This window comes from Aspergillus ambiguus (genome assembly GCF_047715705.1).
Source record: "Aspergillus ambiguus strain CBS 117.58 unplaced genomic scaffold BDV59scaffold_19, whole genome shotgun sequence".
In the NCBI taxonomy this organism is placed as follows: Eukaryota; Fungi; Ascomycota; class Eurotiomycetes; order Eurotiales; family Aspergillaceae; genus Aspergillus; species Aspergillus ambiguus.
Genome location: NW_027395532.1, coordinates 380,134 through 393,347, shown reverse-complemented (window position 1 = coordinate 393,347; position 13,214 = coordinate 380,134). Strand labels below are relative to the sequence as shown.

General features: G+C 54.8%; 6 protein-coding genes across 6 annotated transcripts; 3 read left to right on the top strand and 3 right to left on the bottom strand.

The window, feature by feature from the left end:
• Positions 1-564: 564 nt before the first annotated feature.
• BDV59DRAFT_202656 (GTPase-activating protein LRG1) lies at positions 565-4,391 on the top strand (the record flags this gene model as incomplete). Its single annotated transcript, XM_073694090.1, has 5 exons — positions 565-993; positions 1,056-1,758; positions 1,819-3,558; positions 3,615-3,901; positions 3,957-4,391. The coding sequence occupies 5 exons, from the start codon at positions 565-567 to the stop codon at positions 4,389-4,391; spliced, it is 3,594 nt and encodes a 1,197-aa protein (XP_073547298.1).
• Positions 4,392-5,394: 1,003 nt separating this feature from the next.
• Positions 5,395-6,503, top strand: BDV59DRAFT_43300 (trafficking protein particle complex subunit 4). The gene is made up of 3 exons (XM_073696371.1): positions 5,395-5,647; positions 5,712-5,834; positions 5,936-6,503. Coding segments are annotated over exons 1-3 (489 nt in total). The 5' UTR covers positions 5,395-5,645; the 3' UTR covers positions 6,300-6,503.
• Positions 6,504-6,624: 121 nt separating this feature from the next.
• On the bottom strand, positions 6,625-7,675 carry BDV59DRAFT_193701 (proteasome regulatory particle base subunit RPN10; the record flags this gene model as incomplete). The annotated part of the gene is made up of 4 exons (XM_073692269.1): positions 6,625-7,185; positions 7,267-7,486; positions 7,558-7,596; positions 7,650-7,675. 4 exons carry the CDS (start codon positions 7,673-7,675, stop codon positions 6,625-6,627), a joined length of 846 nt encoding a protein of 281 aa, XP_073547296.1.
• Positions 7,676-7,923: 248 nt separating this feature from the next.
• BDV59DRAFT_180124 (uncharacterized protein) lies at positions 7,924-9,630 on the top strand. Its single transcript, XM_073690011.1, has 3 exons — positions 7,924-8,187; positions 8,243-8,534; positions 8,589-9,630. Exons 1-3 carry the CDS (start codon positions 8,040-8,042, stop codon positions 9,277-9,279), a joined length of 1,131 nt encoding a protein of 376 aa, XP_073547295.1. The 5' UTR covers positions 7,924-8,039; the 3' UTR covers positions 9,280-9,630.
• A 48-nt stretch (positions 9,631-9,678) lies between these two features.
• Positions 9,679-10,503, bottom strand: BDV59DRAFT_202652 (putative O-methyltransferase; the record flags this gene model as incomplete). Its single annotated transcript, XM_073694089.1, has 3 exons — positions 9,679-9,720; positions 9,774-10,433; positions 10,489-10,503. 3 exons carry the CDS (start codon positions 10,501-10,503, stop codon positions 9,679-9,681), a joined length of 717 nt encoding a protein of 238 aa, XP_073547294.1.
• Positions 10,504-10,953: 450 nt separating this feature from the next.
• Positions 10,954-13,040, bottom strand: BDV59DRAFT_180123 (putative C2H2 finger domain protein). Its single transcript, XM_073690010.1, has one exon. It carries the CDS (start codon positions 12,371-12,373, stop codon positions 11,156-11,158), a length of 1,218 nt encoding a protein of 405 aa, XP_073547293.1. The 5' UTR covers positions 12,374-13,040; the 3' UTR covers positions 10,954-11,155.
• Positions 13,041-13,214: the final 174 nt, after the last annotated feature.

Genomic DNA, 13,214 nt, shown 5'->3' with positions numbered 1-13,214 from the left:
GATCTTGGCCAGTGTACTCCGCCGCTTGTTGGTCTCACTTTGAGCTCCAACCCGTTTTTCCTCTTTTCCCTATTCCGCTTCCCTCGACACGTGCCTGAGCTTCGTTCTGCAAATTCCACCGCTCATTCTGCGGTCGATCAGAGGCAATTACGCGCTCTGCATCCTCATCTTCAGTGGACTGAATTTCCCCGCAAAGTTTCGTCTACATGGCATGAGGTGAGTTGTTGTTACGGGAAAGACCCTAGTTTGTCCCGTCCTCAACTGCCCCGCGCAAGAAAAGGAGCCTAAGGGTGTGAACCCTGTCCTAACCGTTCGGCTTTCCCTCAGATCTCCTTCTCTCTCTCGTCCGTCCTCCGATTGTCCTCTCCCCTAATCTTCGTTTGTTTATCACCCCCTCCCGTCGCCATATCCACCAACCCTCGACCGAACAACCAACGGCTCCTCCGATCCTTGGAGACCCCCAGAACCCGGAACCACCTTGTCCTCGACAGAAACAGCTTTATCCCTTTTCTTCAAGCATCAGGTGCCGTTCAGTCTGGGTCAGCGGCATAGTTCGACTCGAACATGCCTCCCGGCGACGTCTCTTTACCGGACAGCCTCGTGCCGGGCAACGGGGCTGTCCGCCCGACCTTGAACACGAGCGGTTACGGCGGAAGTTATCAGAAGCAAACGCCGACCTCCCCCGCCGACAGTAATGTCCCTTTCGACTCGCCGCGCGCCCTCTCAGGAGGCCGAAACGGTTCGACCAACAGTCCCATCGATGGAGGTTATTCTCCCCATACCCCGGTGTCGAGAGACCCGTCCACCCCTCACGACCAAGTCGGCTATTGGGACCGTCCGGCGCCTCGCGATATCTCCCGTTCGAATGGCCGACCACATACGAAATCACCGGGCAGCACGTCTCGCATCTGTAAAAAATGCGGGGATCCCCTCACCGGTCAGTTCGTTCGGGCGCTCTCGGCGACATATCACCTGGAGTGTTTCAAGTGCGAGGTATGTCTTTGGGATTCCTTCTGTATGCATCTTGTCCTCAACTAAATTGCCTCATTCTGTAGGATTGCGGTCAAATCGTGGCATCCAAATTCTTCCCCGTCGACGCGGAAGATGGAAGTGGCCAATACCCCCTCTGTGAAACAGATTACTTCCGCCGATTGGATCTTCTCTGCCACGAGTGTGGTGGTGCTCTGCGTGGCTCCTACATCACCGCGTTGGAGCGCAAGTATCATATTGAACACTTCACTTGCTCAGTTTGTCCGACCGTCTTCGGGGCCCAAGACTCCTATTACGAACACGAGGGTCGGGTCTTCTGTCACTTCCATTATTCAACGCAATTCGCCCAGAGGTGCCATGGCTGTCATACCGCCATCCTGAAACAATTCGTGGAAATCTTCCGCAATGGACAAAACCAACATTGGCACCCGGAGTGCTATATGATCCATAAATTCTGGAACGTGCGTCTAGCGCCGACCGGACAGCCTTTTGAGACCCCTCAAACGGACCTCGATGCTACCGATGAGGAGCGCAACCGAGTCCGGGTGGAAGAAGAAGTCATGGAGGAGAAAGTGTACCGGATCTGGAGTATCTTGTCCACTTTCGAGGAGTCTTCCGCCGCCTGCATCTCGGATATGCTTCTCCACGTGAGCAATGGCACATATGTCGATGGAGTTATCATCGCGAAGAGATTCATCGGACACGTCGACGTTCTTTTTTCCGCAATTGACCAACTCGCTGGAGCCATCAAAATCCAGGGCATGAAAGGTAAGCGTGTCTTGCCTCAACAGTCCAAATATTTAGACCATTGACTAACGCTCTATCTAGATCTTTCCTTTGGGCGAGAAGCAAAACTATTGTGCAAGAAGATTGTTGCATTCTTCGCGCTTCTGTCTAAAACCCAAGAGGCTGGTGTCCGAAAGCTTGGTGTAACCCAGGAGCTCCTATCACTGGTCACAGGCCTGGCTCATTATCTCAAGCTTCTCATCCGCATTGGCTTGCAGGGAGCTTTGAAGCTGGAGAGAGAGAAAGGCACACCGGATGGCCTCCATCACTTCCTTGATCATCTAGGAGATCTCGAAGCTCTCAGACCGCCCGACGACGAAGACACCGCTGCTGCCGAATTGATGGCTGGTGTGGAGGTCCTTGCGGACCAGCTGTCGGACTGCTGCATTGCATGCAAGGAACCCATTGACGATGAATGTGTGATGTTGGGCGACAACAGATGGCATATCAAGCCACCCCATTTGTCTTGTGTGGCCTGCCAGAAGGATCTCACTACCGTTCCCCAGGATGCTTTGTGGAGCCCCAAAGAGCAAAGACCCTATTGCACGAACTGTGCCTCTGAAAAAGGACTCTCACATGAAACCCAAGCTGGCTTTACTCGCGTGAGCAAACTTCAGCAGTTTGTGTTCTTACTTCGAGTTGCCCTGGCCCGACTTCTTACAGTCCTGCGAGCAGGGGGAACTTTGGCGTCTGCTTCTGCTGACCCCAATGCCAGACCCCAGGATGGCAGTGACCCAAAGATGTCTGCAGGTGGTGGAATCCGTAGATCTGCCACGAAAGGCAAGGGATATGCTCGGCAAGGCTCGGAAGGATCGTCCCTCGAACAGACAATGGGAGAAATGCGCCGATTGCGATCCATTAGGAACGAGCGGACTTTGTCCACCACCTACAAGAAAGCTCGCGCATCACGAATCATTGATGGGCCCGAAGGGCGTAGCGTCAGACCCGGCTCTTCTGGCGGCGAAGGAGCGGATCCTCGTGGTCCAGGCTTCCAAATCGTAGAAGAGAGGGACGCGAATGGGGAGACCGTTACCGACTTAACGTTCGGGAACCAAGACGCTCTGACCCTGGACGATATTCCGAGAATCGTCGCCGCAGAGCAAGCGAAGGAACAGCGTCCCAACGCATATAGGCATGCCGGCACCAAGCTTGTGGGGACCACTGAACCGCTTCCGAGGTATAACCGTGGTCACCAACGTGACATGTCCAATGCAGGCACCGAACTGCCCGCCCGGTCCGGAAGGACTAAGAAATACTTCTCAGAACTTTCTGCGCTCGAGTACTTCATTGTTCGGCATGTCGCGGTCCTCTCGATGGAGCCTTTGTTGGAAGGACACTTCACGCTGGAGGAACTCCTGTCACTCATCGAGTCCCGCAAACCCACGATTTGGAATATTTTCGGCCGTGCCTTTAACAAGGAAGGCAAGAAAGTTGGAAAGAAGAAGGGTGTCTTCGGCGTTAATCTTGACGTCCTTGTTGAAAGAGAGGGCACCGAATCGAGTCACGGTGTTGGACCTGGCGCATTGCGTATTCCAGCCTTGATCGATGACGCTGTCTCTGCGATGCGCCAGATGGACATGTCTGTTGAAGGAGTGTTCCGTAAAAATGGAAACATCCGGAGACTAAAGGATATCTCGGAGCTGATCGACAATAAATATGAACAAGTGGATCTGACCAAGGAAAATCCTGTTCAAATCGCCGCGCTTCTGAAGAAGTTCCTTCGTGAAATGCCGGATCCGCTTCTGACCTTCAAGCTTCATCGCCTGTTCGTTGTCTCTCAGAGTAAGTTCCATCCCCACAGCAAGGAACAATAGCAGACCGCTTACACATCGTTGCAGAAATTCCCGATCCTGAAAAGCAAAAGCGATTGCTTCATCTCATCTGCTGCCTGCTGCCGAAGGCCCACAGAGATACTATGGAGGTCCTTTTTGCCTTCTTGAACTGGACTTCATCTTTCTCTCATGTGGATGAAGAGTCAGGAAGCAAGATGGACATTCATAACCTCGCGACTGTTATGACGCCGAATATCCTCTATCCCAATGCCAAGAACGGCACAGTGGACGAGAGTTTCCTGGCGATTGAAGCTGTTAACGCTCTTATCACATATAATGACACTATGTGTGAGGTACGCTTTCACGGATACCCTGCCTTCTATTCCGGTCCCTGACTGATCTCGACAGATTCCGGATGACCTGCAAATGGTCCTTAGCGACACAACGCTGCTAAAAGAAAACTCGGAAGTTACCACCAAGGAGATTCTCAAACGCTATGGGGACATTGCGCGTGGCAGCTTCTCGCAGAAACCCAACAATGGCGGCGAGACTGTCACGATCACCACTTCAAACAGAGGAGCTAACGTGCCTACTTCGGCACGCATTGAGGACCCTTCCCAGGATGGAGCCTGGCAGCAGCAGAGTTCAGTGCGCCATGTGCAAGCGTCCGGCAGCCACGGTCCTTCTACCAGCGGAATGGAACTTGCACCAGCGCCGAACGACTATCGTGAGCGGAGCACAAGCAACGGTAGCCAACAAACTTCCATGCAGCCGGAGGGACAAGCCCAACAGCTCCCTTATAGGGCCCGTCCTAGCGCGGGACCGATGGGTGTTGCCTCCTAAGATCTCAGTTGTACATTCAGCGATGTTGAATACCCCGGTTTCCAGTTCATTTACCAGCATTGTGCCTGTTCATTATCCCCTTTCGACTCTTTCTGAATGCTATTGGCGTCTCATTGGGCCGTTCAGCGTCGTCTTTCGTTTTACCGGGATTGGATGGAGTTTTCTGTGACTCTCCGGATTGCAACGATTCTCGAAATTGCTTGTTACGCTGGTTGCATTTTTTTTAAGGACCATGTATTTTGCCATGCTTAATCGGTCTCTATTTGATGGTGCGGTATAATTGCCCCGTCATTCGGCTGGACCTGTGGCTTTGCCTATCTGACGACTCTGGTTCCTCGTTGACCTGCGATATTTCTTGTCCATCCTGGAGGGGGACTGTTTTTGTCTCGCTGCAGCTAGTGTGACAGTTGCTGCCTTTCCACCTGCCTTTTCTGTGACTTATTAGCGTGAAGAAGCTCTCGCCATCCTCTCTTCCATTATATTCTCTCATGCTCCGTTGGGGTGATGAAACCCTTGTTAACTTCCCATTGATGATGGTGTGGAATAAGCAAGATGCGCTTGATTTATGTTTTTCTTTTCGATTTGTTAGCCGGTCAGTATGACTGCAAAGATACCTGTGCCGAGTTTTTGACTCCCTCTATTATTTCCCAAGTTCTTCATTACTTCGCTTCCTTGGCTACATCATCTTTTTGAATTTTCTTCTTGGCCCGGTTGTCGTACAGCCGACTTGAACTGATATCCCCATTCAATTTCTCCTTGTCTTCTCTTCCGTCAACAATACCTATGTGTTATGCCCCAGTCTCCCATTGTAGACGTGGTTAGGCTCTGAGCAATTGTCTTTGCTCGAACGGAGATGACGGGGCATTTGGATGAAGCTGTATCGACTTGTAAGATGGGCACTTTCGTATGCAGAACTTGACGGCGCTGTCCATGAGTCTGTCGCAGTATGTACATAATTAAAGAGATATCCAATTCAGTGGACTGTGGACTAATTGCACAGCTACTCTCGTGTACTTCTTGTAGTTTGTTGGAGGCGGTGACCCAGCTAAGGATGGGTGCAGTATAAACGGCCCCTCCGCATGTTCTCCGCCAACCTCCAAGGCGTGGATGGGAACCACCATGACATGCAACCATTCAGCCCAACGAATCTCCACCACACACCTCATTGAACAGATAACACCACTCTCAGCAATGGTCTCTCGTGTGTACTATTGAACCAGTCTCTCGAAATAACCGATTTTCCTTTTCTTCGCCATGTACGCCCCCGGACTCCTTGCTCCATCCCCAACAGCATGACAGACCACTGACACGCATGAATAGGCCCGTCTTCTCCCTCATCATCATCAACAAAGCCGGCGGCTTAATATACCAGCGCGAATTTCAGCCTGGACTCCGAAAACTCTCGACAAACGACTACCTCGTTCTGGCGGGCACATTTCATGGGTATGTGGTGGCTCCCCTGGGCGTTCCGTCGATTCGAACATCGCAACTCCGTCGATTGCTACATTCGCACGTATCCTTCGCTGACTGCTTGTCTACTGCAGTGTCCATGCCATCACCCGCTCCATCACCCCTAAGATTCCCTCCGCAGCGCCCCCGACAACATCCTCGAACGCGACAACCCCGACGCCGACGACGTCCTCCTATCCCAACCCCGGCATCCCCGCGACAGGCCTGGAGAGCCTTGAAACGGATAAGTTCCGGCTCACCTGCTTTCAGACGTTGACGGGGACGAAGTTCCTGCTGTTTACCGATCCGCTGATGACGAATATCGATGTGGTGGTCAAGAAGGTCTACGAGCTGTATGCCGACTTTGTGATGAAGAATCCGTTCTATCAGCTGGAGATGCCGGTGCGCTGTGAGGCGTTCGATCGCCATCTCACGGGGTGGTTGCGGGGAAGGACATGATGGGGACGGGGATCGTATGCCTGGCGGGCTACCTTAATGATGGGCATTTGATGACAGTGGTGTTGATCTAATTGCACCCTTTTATCCTTTTATTTCTTCTTTTCTTTGCAGCTGTGACGATATACCATTATGATGGCGATAGACTTCCAAAATCAACATCCTTCAGAAGCAAGCGGGTTGCCTCGAATACACTTAGAGGTACAACAGGTCCAAAAACAAGGTACAAGAAAGAAAAACGCCGGGTATGCATCAATTCATCCGAGAAGACTTATTATTATTCCAGGCCCTCTAGACGGCCGACGGAAAGACACAGACAGACAGGCCGTTACGCCGTGTCCATCTTATCGCCGTCGTCTTTCTTGTCTTTGTCCCCGCTGGACTCCCCACCTGGTTGGCCTTCCTCGGGGATGTTCTCGAGGTTGGCCTTGTTCTCCTGCTCTTCGCGCTCCCGCTTCTCCTTCTCCTGCCGGTTCTTCTCCTCCTCGAGTGACAAGCGCAGCGCGAACGCCAGCTCGGGGTCATTCTCGGCCGCATCTTCGAACCCAAAGCCGCCCGCGTCGCCGGTATCACCGCCCGCACCGCCGGCGTTGGCGTCGCCGCCGAGAATCGGGGTGACCTGGAGCTCCTCGCTGAGGAGGTTCGGGCCGGGCGGGATGATGGCCAGGTTCGAGCCGTCGCCACCCTTGACGTTCTCCACGAAGGCTTCCAGCTTCTTGGTCTGGTCGGACTCGAGGTCGCCAAAGGCCACGACGTCGATGGACACGTTATTCTTCTTCATCTTCTTGGCGAGCTTCACCAGCGTCTTCTCGTCTTCTTCGATGGGGGAGCACGAGAATACGATGATGCGTTGGCGTTGGGACTTCTCGGACCGGTGTTTGAGAGCGAGCTGGAACCGACCATTCGTTAATACATCACCACACTATCCGGAGGACGGGCGGGCCAGGGGGAGAAGGGTAGGGCCACGTACACCGGCGACTTGTATGCTGGAGCTCAGATGGGCCGTGCCGTGGATCTTGGTCCGGTGCAACCCCGACAGGATCCCCCCGAAGTCGGTCGTGAATGTCGACAGCACCTCCGGGCCGTTCCCGCCCATGCTCATGAGTCCGACGGCTGACTGCGGGTGTACGCGCATCTTGGCGGTGTGGATGACGCTGACGGCGTCGATCTGTGCTTGCCATCGGGTCGAGCTGGGGAGCTGTCAGGATCGGGACGACACGGCTGAGGGGGTTGCGGGGAATCAGCGACGGTAGGTACTTACGTGTAGTCGCCGTTTCGACTGCTTTCGCTATTGTCGACGCTGTTGCAGGGGTTAGCTGGGGAGCATGGAGCTGGGGTGGAGGGAGTACCGACATGATCATGGTTGCTTCGAGCGACATTTTGGCGGTGGTGGGTGGAGATTGATGTGGGATGGAGACGAAGAGGTAGACAACAGATTGGGATAGATAGGATGGAGGGGAATTCGAGGGGAGATGGAGTGGAGGGTGAAGGGGACGGGGAAGAAGATGAAGGTGGTGGTGGAGGTCGATGAGGATGATGATGTGACGGAGCTGGACGAGGAAGCTGATTAAGTCAGCGCTTGTTTACACCACCACTTCATCCATCCATTCCATCCTCTCGCAACCACGTCCTCTTCTTCTTCACCACCCCTTCCACCACCCCATTTCTCTATTCGCTTCTACCCCTCACTCTCCCACCCCTGTAATTGCCGCTCCATATTTCATCGCTCTTAGTCTTCCATCAATGGCTTCCCACGCCGCCAAGCGCAAGTCCTGCGACGACGACGCGTACAATGAGGAGGCCACCACCCCCACGAACAGCCCTCCGAGAAAGAAGCTCCGGATCACCCGCAACCAGAAGCAGGCTCTAATTGATAATTTACAACTGGAGAGTATGATGTTCTCCCTTCTCCACACGCCTGCCTCACCCGCTGACTTGTATCCTAGTTACCGAGCGAGCCCGTAAACTGCGCGCGCAATATGCCCTCCAAGCGAACGATCTCCGAGCCCGGATGGAACGACGCGTCAATCGAATTCCAGTGGCCCTGCGCAAGGCGAACATGGGCGACCTACTGGAGAAGCATCATGCTGATCTCCGAGCCGCGCATGGGAGCCCGTCTCCGAGGAAACACGCCAGCCCGGCCAAGGGCGCACGTACTTTTGCGGCGCTCCCTGGTAGCCCCGGCAAGGCAAAGGTCTCCATGTCGAGCCCGAATACCCGTCGGATCAAGAAGCAAAGGTAGAATCATGGCGAGATTGCATCTGTGGCCGAACTTGGCTAACTGGTTTCTAGTCACGAAGGAATTTACTCGGACAAAGAGAATGCTCCCACCACGGGCGAGTCCCTTGATGTGTTGAAAAACCCCAAGCGGCGTGGCAGACCCCCCGCCGCCGCCGGCACCTCTCGAGTGGTCTCACAGGAAGTACGAGGGACGGACTACAGGATCCTCTCGCCCAAGTCGTCCAACTCCCGAACGTATCCTCAGTCACCTCTACGAGCATCTCCGGAGAAGCCTCAGAATTCCTCGTACCTCGCCCGGCCCATGTCGCCGTTGAAACCATCGAGCCCTCTCAAGTCTACCTCTGCCAGTGTCCCCGGCGTTCGATCCACCAAGGGCGGTGCCTCCACTTCTACAGTCGGTAGGCCGCCATCGCAAGCTAAGAGACCCGTTAGTCGGGCTGCCACTGGTACGAAGACCATGCGGTCACCATTGCCGCGTCCTGCGACGCGCCAACTTGAACGCCGAGGCAGTGTTTCTTCTTCGGCGTCGTCAGGGACGACCGCCGCAAAGCCTACCCGGACCGGCACTGGGGCTAGGAAAGCGACTACTGCGTCGACGGCCAGCACAACAAGCAAGAAAACTGCTAGCCGCAATCTTACATCTGCAACTGGGAAGCAGAGCGCTGCCTCTGTTTCCCGGAAGGCTACTGGCCCGGCGGGCGAAGCTCCAGCGGGACGACGGGTGTTGCGGAAGCGCGCATAACAGCGTGTGTTTGGTGTATCTCACTCAGCGTGAGCTGTCGGGGATGGAGTTTCCTTTATGGGATCATCTTCTCGCGGGCTGATTTCGTTGTCCTCTATTTGCATTAATGTTTGCGTACGGGTTGGTATGGCGTTGGGTTCTTTCAGGCGATCATCACATTCGAGAGAAGAGAATTTATTTGCTTTGCAAAAATCTTTGCATCCATGTTCATGAGTAGTATCTCGTCGACCATCGTTGGTTCAAGCGTTGCTTGGAACTGAGTTACATACAATTTGGGCCAGCAGAAGCTGGCAGCATGCACGCTGCATGAACTCATCCTCACAACGCAGTATACACTACTAAAAAACCCGGCAGTGCACCTATACTCCAACCTACATACTTCCAAAGCATCATATACAATTAAACTGGCAGTCCAACAACCGTGCTTACTTCCACGATTTTCTATCCCACATGGTCAGCAACATCTCCCATACGCAGCAAGCAGAACCACTTACTGGCTGATTCCCATCCACCTGAGCCTCCAACGACCTCGTCTCATAGCGCACCTCTCTCCCACCCGCACGAACATACTCCAGATACGCCGGCGCCCCCGGCCGGTCCGTATTATCCGCGATAGCCAACGACCCAAGACGGAACAAGCCCAGGTCCTCACAGAGCCGCAAATCCGGCAGATAGAACTCCTCCCAGTGATCGAAGAACACCATATCGACACCACCCTTGGCGATCTCTCCCGCGGCGAACAGCCTCCGCAGCGATTCCGCCGCAGGCCCCTCGACCACACGCACGATCTCCGCCAGCCCCGCGAGCCGGACAAGGTCGCGCGCCACGCCGGCCGTGACGGGACTCAGCTCGAACGTGTACACCCGACAGTCCCGGAGGGCGTCTGCATCGTGGAGCTCGCGCAGGATCGCGCCCCAGGCGATCGCGGAGCTCCCGACGTAGGTGCCGAACTCGAGGATCGTCTTTGGCGCGGGCTGCTGCTGTGCCAGCGCTTGTTGGGCCAGGGCGAGCTTCGGCCGTTTGAAGGTCATCATGGCCTTGCCGCTGGCGAAGGCCTCGATGGCGTCGACCACGGCCCATGGGTTGTTAGTGTAGGGGTGTTGGGGCTGGGAGAGGAGGTGATCGCGCAGTGCGAGGGCTTTGGCTTCGATTGTCTGTGGGGTGGGTGTTAGATGTAGGGCGATAACGGCGTGGTGGGTGTGTTCTTACGGCTTCTTTTGACATGTTGGGGGTGTGGTGTGGATTTCGAGTGCAAAGCCAGATGGGAATGACTATGAGGGTTAGAATGGCGAGAACGGTTCTTGCTTGTGGCCTGCTGGGCGCCATCATGGTGATGTTACTATCTATATTTATAGGACTGGGTGAAGCTGCAGCAGCAGTCGGGATATTCCGTATTGGGCCTTGCACCCCGTGCATCTGGATAGAACTGATATATCTTGCCGTTAACACCGAGATTGCTTGGTGTTTGCTTCTCGGACCGTGGCGATTCTGCATACTCCGAGATGCGACTGAGGTATACTCCGAGTGTATCGCATCTCGGAGATATCTGGTAACGGTATATCCGACTTCAGCTAGCTGTTAATGGGGAGTTCGCCCGAGGTTCGGAGCCGACAGCCAGTTTGGTGCATACGTTCATGTTCAGGTTCGCCAGGATCCACACGTCTATTGTCTTTTGTGGTTTATTCACGTTTCCATCACGAGCAGCCATTAGTTACAAGTCGTCAGTCGTCAGAGCATACATAATCACACACACGCACACAGACACAGAGAGTATTAAACATGACCTGGTTAACCAAAGGATAAAGCAGAGAAGAAAAAAAGGAACAATATTAAAAGAGATAAAAGCAAGAGAACCAAAAGGAAGAATAGAAGATGTTTACTTCTTAACCAACTCGAACCTCCCCCCACTGGCGGGATGAATAATGCCCTCCGCGAGGGCCCACTCCCGCAGATGAACATCCTCCGCCTCGTCGACACACAAATCTTTCTCGAAGTGGCGGCCCACATGTTCCATGCGTGCGTCCCAGCTGTGAGGGCCCAGGAAGCGCTTCCCGCAGAAACCACACGTACTCCGGTCAGGGAGCTTGCGCAGCTCGTGCCAGCACCGATCCCGAACGCCGTCCATCGAGCGCTCAAAGGCCTCCCGCTCTTGCACACTGGAGGGCTGTTTGGGATGACGCCCAGACCAGGGGGCGTGCATGCGCCGGTGGTGCTGGGTGAACAGGTCTTTGCGGTTGAAGAGCTTGCCCTGTCGGGTGCCCCCCACCCTGGAGGACTCGCTGAGACAGGCCTCCATGTCGCACCGGTAGAACCCCAGCTGAATGTGCTTTGTGGCGACATGTCGCTTCCACTCGTTCTTGGATGTGAATGTGCTCGGACACCCGTATCGGCGGAAGCTGCAGAGGAACAGCCGGGCGCTGGCTGTTGCTCGTTGTCTCTGCGTACTGCTGTCCTTGCTTGTGGAGGTGCGTCGGACAGCGGGGGAGGGTTGGGGGTTGGGCTGGGAGCGCTTGTGAAGGCCCTTGCTCACTCGGTTGGAAGAAGGACGCTTTTGAGGCGCCGTCGGCGGGGATGGGGGTGTTTGGGCGGAAGAGGGCAGGGAGGTGGTGCGATTGGGGGCTGAGATCCCCGGGGCCGGTTCGAAGATTGGGTCGATTTCCGGATACTGCTGCACCGCATGGGGCGGGATGACTGGGGGGTCAAGATCGATAGCTGGGGAAGGACACCCCCAGCTGTTGGACTGGGAGAGCATGTTCATATGGTCGTCGTATGGAGGAGTCAAATAACGGGGGGAAGGATAGGACCAGCCGTCGTGGATGGTTTGGGGACTGTCTGCGCCGGAGTCACTGTCGAACGGCGACAGACCCGGCGCAGATGTAGGAGCCACCATTTGCATGTCCATAGCCCAGGGTCCTGGCGAAGGCGCGCCAGACACTTTGATGGCTCCTTCGGCAGCTAGCTGACGTTGGACTTCAGCCACGCGGAGACCCACGGCCGCATGGTGCGCGTATGTATCGTCCTGCAGAGGAAGAGAGTCTTCCTCGTAGGACAGATAGGACATTGGGGGAGGAGTATATGAGTCAAAAGAATGCATGATGTCGGGAGTGTGGCATCGAGGCTGGGGAGACAAGGAGAAGCTCGAATGCCGGTTGACTCTTGGGTTTGAATCACCAGCGTGCCCCGAGACATTTATGTTCGACGGAGACACTACATGATGTCTGGAGATGGAGGATGAAACGGCGGACGGGTAATGCCAAAGATTGACAGGATAGTCCCCAGTTGAGCCTCATCTACACCGTGATTCGTCTGAAACGGTAGATCACTTGCGCTGGGCTTCCCCCCCCTGCAGCGACCAGGCTCATGGTGATAGGCGGTGGGATGGAAGAATTCATGTCAAGACGCGACTGATGATCCTCATCCAACCGTTTCCCCCTTTTGACTTCGCCTCGCTGGTACCGAGTCCGGGGGTGTATCAGACGCATCGCCAAAGGCCTCTCAGCTCGGCTGTGCAAGAAACTCTCCACGTGCATAAGTGTGTCAATCGCTGCCAAAAGCGTCGCCAGCTCATTTCCCCGTCAGCCCCGGCCGCCCAAATAGGGCAAAGGCGAGGATCATTGCTTCTTCCTAATCGCTGTCGTGGATGGTGAACCTCCAGTTATCATTACTTCATGATTTAGGGAGGATCCGTTGCCCGCGAGTGACGAGTGGGCGATGCTGCAGCCTGCCGCAGTCATGCCGCAGAAGTTCTGGGCAAAAACCCCCTTAAGCCAGGGTGCTGAATGGATCCAAAGAAGACTTTCTTCCTTGTAGACAACGCCATCGGCGGAAAACGATTTTCCTAGATTTTCCTAAAGGAGGAAGAAATGCGACGATACCGCCGGCTGGTCAATCTTATGTATGCAAGCCATGTGGCCGGTGGATTCTTCCACGCGAAC

Excerpts from the sequence above, each read along its gene's own strand:
- BDV59DRAFT_180123 (XM_073690010.1), bottom strand. The coding sequence starts at position 12,373 with ATGCATTCTTTTGACTCATATACTCCTCCCCCAATGTCCTATCTGTCC.
- BDV59DRAFT_180124 (XM_073690011.1), top strand. The coding sequence starts at position 8,040 with ATGGCTTCCCACGCCGCCAAGCGCAAGTCCTGCGACGACGACGCGTAC. Across the intron at positions 8,188-8,242 it reads TGATAATTTACAACTGGAGA|TTACCGAGCGAGCCCGTAAA; the intron begins GTATGATGTTCT and ends CTTGTATCCTAG. Across the intron at positions 8,535-8,588 it reads CGTCGGATCAAGAAGCAAAG|TCACGAAGGAATTTACTCGG; the intron begins GTAGAATCATGG and ends ACTGGTTTCTAG.
- BDV59DRAFT_43300 (XM_073696371.1), top strand. Across the intron at positions 5,835-5,935 it reads CTGGCGGGCACATTTCATGG|TGTCCATGCCATCACCCGCT; the intron begins GTATGTGGTGGC and ends TGTCTACTGCAG.